The 5,578-nt window shown below is 44.7% G+C and overlaps 1 protein-coding gene across 3 annotated transcripts in view; it reads right to left on the bottom strand.

The window, feature by feature from the left end:
- SIGLECL1 (SIGLEC family like 1) overlaps nucleotides 1–5,578 on the bottom strand; it is a 36,101-nt gene that overhangs the window by 27,651 nt on the left and 2,872 nt on the right. For all 3 annotated transcript variants that reach the window (XR_334002.3, XM_006144674.3, XM_014586354.2), the window contains exon 2: nucleotides 1,923–2,034. Coding sequence is in view for 1 of the 3 variants with exons in the window: in XM_006144674.3 (XP_006144736.1) it covers nucleotides 1,923–1,947 (25 nt within the window). In the remaining 2 variants the exon portion in view is untranslated. The remainder of the gene's footprint in view (nucleotides 1–1,922; nucleotides 2,035–5,578) is intronic.

Here is a 5,578-nt window from a genome sequence, read left to right as displayed (position 1 = left end):
TGCCCCACTGGGGTCGCTTTCTCTCTCTCCGTCTTTCTGTATCTCTAGTGAACACACACCACCCAGCAAGAAGGAAGGAGGGTTCTCTAGAAAGCCACAGGATTTGGGCCTCACAGACCAGTTCCCCTTCTTCATCTCTTCTTATCTGCACTGAACCCGCACGCTCAGCCTTCTGCATGGGTGGAGAGTGCATTCCCCCCCGCCCCGTCCCAAATTCTCCTCTGAGTCACTAAGATCAACCTCTCCCTCCATCCCTTACTGGGTAAGTCATTTCCCTTCTCTGTGCTGTTTCCTAGTCTAGAGAACCGGGTAGTCACTGAATCTGTGACTGTCAGATTGCCATTGCTGTGTGACTGTCCTAAGGGTTTAGGGTCTCTAGCCCAGTGCATGGGAAAGTATTACCCAATCGATGGAATGCCTTTCTCAGCTTCCTTCTTCCCAGCCCCAGCTGGCCTTAAAACAACAACAACAACAACAAAAATTGTTTCTTTCATGAGAGCAAGAGAGAGAGAGAGAGAGAGAGAGAGAGAGAGACATGTACCCCTAGCAGGGTCTTTTTATGTTATCATCTCCTTCCCCGGCCCTCCAGCCAATCAGATTTCAGGCGTGCATGAGCCAGCGTGTTTCAGGTGGACACAGACCCAAGCTGCAGTCGGCCACCTGGTTTCCAGCACTGCAGAGCAGCCGGTGCTGTGGCCTGCACCATAGTGAACTTTGAGCATCCACCTGCAGCCAAGACGCTGCCAAACATCGAAACTGCCTCACTCCACATGGAGAGCATACGACTTGACCACGTGCTGAACAGCGTGGGTGAGTGAGAAACAGCGTGTCCATCAAGGTCCCCAGTAATGAGGAGCTGCTCTCTCTGAATGACAGGGCCATGTTCTGAGCAATGTGTCCTTCAGAGACTCTGTCATCATGTGACTCTCCTAGAGTCTGCTTCCACAAACCCAGCTGTTGTGGTCTGCTGTCTGCCTAGAATACATGACCCCCAGGGGGCCACCGTTGAACAAGGGGAGTTCAAAAAGAAAAAACCAGAAAAATAGAATTTAATTATATTTTATTACAATTTTATTTTGGTGCAATTTTATTTTTGAAACCCAGTCATTATTTCTTCATAATATGCATTTTCCATGAACCATTCGGAGATCTTTCATATGTGCAGCCGTTGTTGACTAAAATGTAACATTATACAGTGCACGACTGCACTTTTCCTCTGGGCTGAGGTTACTAACCAGTAGCTCTTTTTTTTGGGGGGAGAGGTTTTTGCTATAGGGCACGTGCACTTGCCAGAAAGACAGAGAGAGACAAAGAGACAGAGAGACAGAAAGCGAGAAATCATCCCCCCACACACACAAGGAGGGATGGCCACACCACAATCCTTTCTCCTCCATTTTCCTCTCTGGATCTTGGCAGCATGCACACAAGCCCGGCATGAGTTTAAGCCACCAGGTCTGGGACTCGAACCACAGTCAACTACTGGGAGTCCAGCGACATAGCCATTACGCCAACTGCTGGTCCCAACCAGTAGCTGTTGTTCTTAGGCTTTCCATCTGGGCCCCTCCGGAGAGATTCTCAGAGGTGTAATGCACAGCCCCCTCCACTGCTATCTCCTGAATTGTCTTTCCTGTCTGGGAAAGCATCCTCATGGAGATGCAGAAAACAGACTGAGCTCAGGCTTCCAGGAGTATCTGAAAAGCTCCCTGTGCTCTCGCAAATCAGGCATTGCCCTCAGTTTCAATCTGTTACTTGCCCCAGGCAACCCCTGCCTGCCAGAATCTGGCACGAAGTTATTTGATACTTATGTTCTCATGTTCTCTTTTTTTCATGCTATCATAACCCAGCCCACCCCTGGCCCTGGGTCCTGGCTTTCTCCAAGACGCTTCCTCCAAACTTCCAGGGCTGCTTCTCGTTGGACTTACCCAGAGGTTGCAGCAGAAGCACCATCTCTAGCAGCACCGGTCCGGTCCGTGGGAACTGGAGAGGCCCTCTGACGTCAGAACCGTATGGTTTGGAAGGGATGAGATGATGTAACTGAAAGTGTGGGGTTGGGAGAGCAGAAAGTATTCTTAGCAAGGGGGTTTCTGGCTGTTTGCTCATCAAGTTTTGTTAACCTGGAGGAGGAGCAATTACATAGGATCAGGTGCTCCGGAGCATCTGGGGACCAGGAGACACTGCTATGATCCTCTGTGAAGCCCGGTGCCATGTCTCCTTCTCCTCTAGCCTTTCAGTCCGTCTCCCCTCCCACTCAGAAAGACCTCAAGGGCCAGGTCCTTTAGGTTCCCTCTTAAAGCCAGTGGGGATCCAAAAATAAACCATCTAAGTAAATCATAATAATATTGATGAAAACTCAAGGCAAAAATCTTAAAAATGGCCAGAGAGGAAAATATAAGATGTATTATCTTCAACAGAACAGCTCTAAGACTGACGGATGACTTTTTAGTAATAATAATAATAATAATAATAATAATTAGACGATAGACTCTTAATAGAATAATATTTTTAAAGTGCCCAAAGGAAAATAATAAACTTAAAATTCTATGAGCAGTTGGGGCCAGCAGGTGGCATGGTGGTTAACGTGCTAGACTCTCACATGGTGACTATGATTTGAGTCCTGGGCCCGGTAGCTTGCTTTCTCTCTCTCTCTGGTGAACATGTGTGCCCTATAGCAAATTTAAAATAAAATAATAATAAATAAAATTAGACAAATAGTTCTTTTTTAAAAAAGGATTCTATAGGCAGTGAATTTTCCTGGTAGCATATTCCTGTAGAAATCATTTTCATGTTATTATAGAACACTTCTGGGTGTGGTCTTATTAGACTCTTTCTCCAACATTGCCAAGCACATAAGGGCACTTCTGAGTTCAGAGTTATTTTCTGTCCTGTAGTCATAAGGTCGCTCTCAATTAAATCCCGATAGCTAGGTAGTTGTCTCTTAGATGGGAATGTTCTGGTGGAAAATCCAAGCCGTCACCAGTAGGTAGGGGTCACTGACTTTTGCCATAAGCTCCAGTCTGCACAAAGACTTCAAGGCTTCTTTTGAGTAGTTTTAAGGACAGAAGCTGGAAATATTCCTGGATGTGGAATATGTGTTCTCCAGAATCCAAATAAAGCAACCCAACACTGGATTTCCAACATATTCTATTTTTCCACCAGATATCCTATGTTGTTTTGAACCAATGAACTGTGTGGACTTGGGCAATCTTACTGGTTTTTGTTTAGTGTGTCAAGTCAATGTTGGTTGAAGAGAGAATTACGTGCTTTCTGTTTTAGGATAAGTCAGGGAAATAGTCCTCAGTTAGACACAGTATCCATCCCCAGTATACATACAGGCAAAGAAGGAAGCAACTATTTCACATAAAGTTAGTTCAAACATACCAATATTCATCCAAATCTCTCCTTAATCTCATCAAATTTTGCAATTCCATATCTTCCCAATCTAACTATAGCTGTCCTTAGGACTTCATCAATAGGTTTTGGATCCCATGCACATGGGGTTCCCATGTCTAGGAGTCCCCAAAATATTGCTTATCCATCTCTTGCCCATTTTGCTACTAATGCTTTGGGTCTCCAGCTGTGGGAGGGGCCAAGAGACCCAGGCCCTTTTGTCAGTCTTCGTGTTGTTTAGATTATAGATCCACCACCTCAGGAGACTTGGGGTTGGGCTTTCATTGTCATATTTGTCTTCTGAACTCCTTCGCACTAGGGTAAATACAGCAGACCCTTTACTGTTGGGGGACTGGCCAGGGTTCCTATTGGTTCACTCAGTCTCCATGAGTACTGCATTGAGCCCTTTGTTTTGACCCCATCAAGGTCCATCCCATTTCTTAATACCTGTTTAAAGATTTCCACACCGGTGGGGGGATTCCCTTGAGTCTCCCCTTTGTCTTTCCTCATTCTTTTGGTGTTCTTTGCTATCTGTTGTTTCAGCGTAACTTGCCCTTTTAGCAGTAGCCTTGAAGTCAGCAGCCATACTCAGACTGAACCCAAGCTTGGGCCAGTGTCAGGATCTATTGAGTCATTTTCATTTTAGCTATTACAGATAAAAATAACCCAGGGATTGTATCTTTATCTTGTTTCTTTATGCGTGCATTGAGTCAGCTCCTGGGGTTGGATTTATCATTTTGAAAACCATTGGTAACTTTTATTTCCTATAACTGATTTCAGAACAGCTTAATTTCCACACCTGTGGGTAATCTCAGAGACTTCCAGGAACCAAGTCCTTCATCTTGACCTCACAACCTTCTTCTTTCTAAATCATGTCTCAGTGAGTCAGGGTTACTCTAGGGAATCCTATTTCTGATGCCAACTGCATTGGTTCACAAGTTGCCTTCACTTCTGACCCCAGCTGCAGATTTGGGGATCTCTAAGACCACCCTCATTTCTAAACCAATGGCAAGCGTTTGGATTTGATTACACCTGGATTTTATTATTTACTACAAATACTCACTGAATCCACTGAAAAGTGTTACACGCCAACACGGTTAGTTGTTTTTGTTTTTGTTTTTTTTAACTGAATGATACAGATTAAACTAAACCCAAGGAAGAGTCCAGGAAAATTCCAGACACAAAGCTTTCAGTTGTCTTCTCCCTGTGGAGTCATGGACAGCATAACTTAACTTTCTTAGTAATGATGCATGGGCATGTGCTCAGGTACTACCAGCTAGAGTCCCCCCAAGCCTTGTGTCCGGAGTTTTTACTGGGCCTCTATCACAGAGGCGTGACTGACTTCCCTCATAACTGATCTTAGTATCCAGCTCCTCGTGAAGCTAGGTGGAAATGACTTGGTCCAAAGCCTCCATTCTAACTCGCATTATGAGACCAGCTGGTACAGCCAGCCCTGGCCCTAACTCACATTCAGTGTGATGCAAGGATGCCAGGAAACAGATTCTTCCACAAGACATGGCATTCAAAGGGTCTAGAGATTCTTGCTCCAAAGTCAAGGGTGAAGGTTAGTGGAGGAGTCCGACCCGGTGAGGCCCCAGGATCTGTCTGAGCCCCCTGACTTTTGAGCTCTGCTTTTGGTCGGATTAACACGTTGGCAAGGCTACTGTTGTGCACCCTCCGACCTTGGAACAAAGCTTGGGTCAGTTAGCATGTCAGCAAGGCTGCTTGCTATTTGCTCCAGAGAACTGAGGCAGCCTCACTGGGAAGCGACCCCTCTCTGACTCCCCAATTTACTACTATAAAAAAATTACATAGCTCTCCTATACATCCTGAGTATATGATAAAATTTTTTAAGAAGTCCCCCAACCGACAGCTCCCCTTTGCTCTAATTACTTACTATTAATTACAATGCTTTACCTCTGTGGTCACAATAGAGGGTGGGCTGAAGTTTTTTCTAGGCAGAAGTAATCTTGACCTTTAAAAGGCCCTTAAATTCTTCCTTTCTTTATGTAAAATAGGATAAGGCCAAAACTGGCCCAGGACACCTCTGCCCTCTCCAAGTGAAATAGATAAATATATTAGGATTCCTCAAATTAAGTTTTAGATCCCTACAAAACTGTATAAGTATCATTCTTTATTAAGATCCATAAGAACTAATATCTATTCTTGAGATTTTCTTTTCTCAGCACCA

Source organism: Tupaia chinensis, unplaced genomic scaffold (assembly GCF_000334495.1).
Source record: "Tupaia chinensis unplaced genomic scaffold, TupChi_1.0 Scaffold000129_1, whole genome shotgun sequence".
NCBI classification, from domain to species: Eukaryota; Metazoa; Chordata; class Mammalia; order Scandentia; family Tupaiidae; genus Tupaia; species Tupaia belangeri.
The sequence above is the reverse complement of the archived record's forward strand: the minus strand, read 5'-3'. Positions and strand labels throughout refer to the sequence as shown.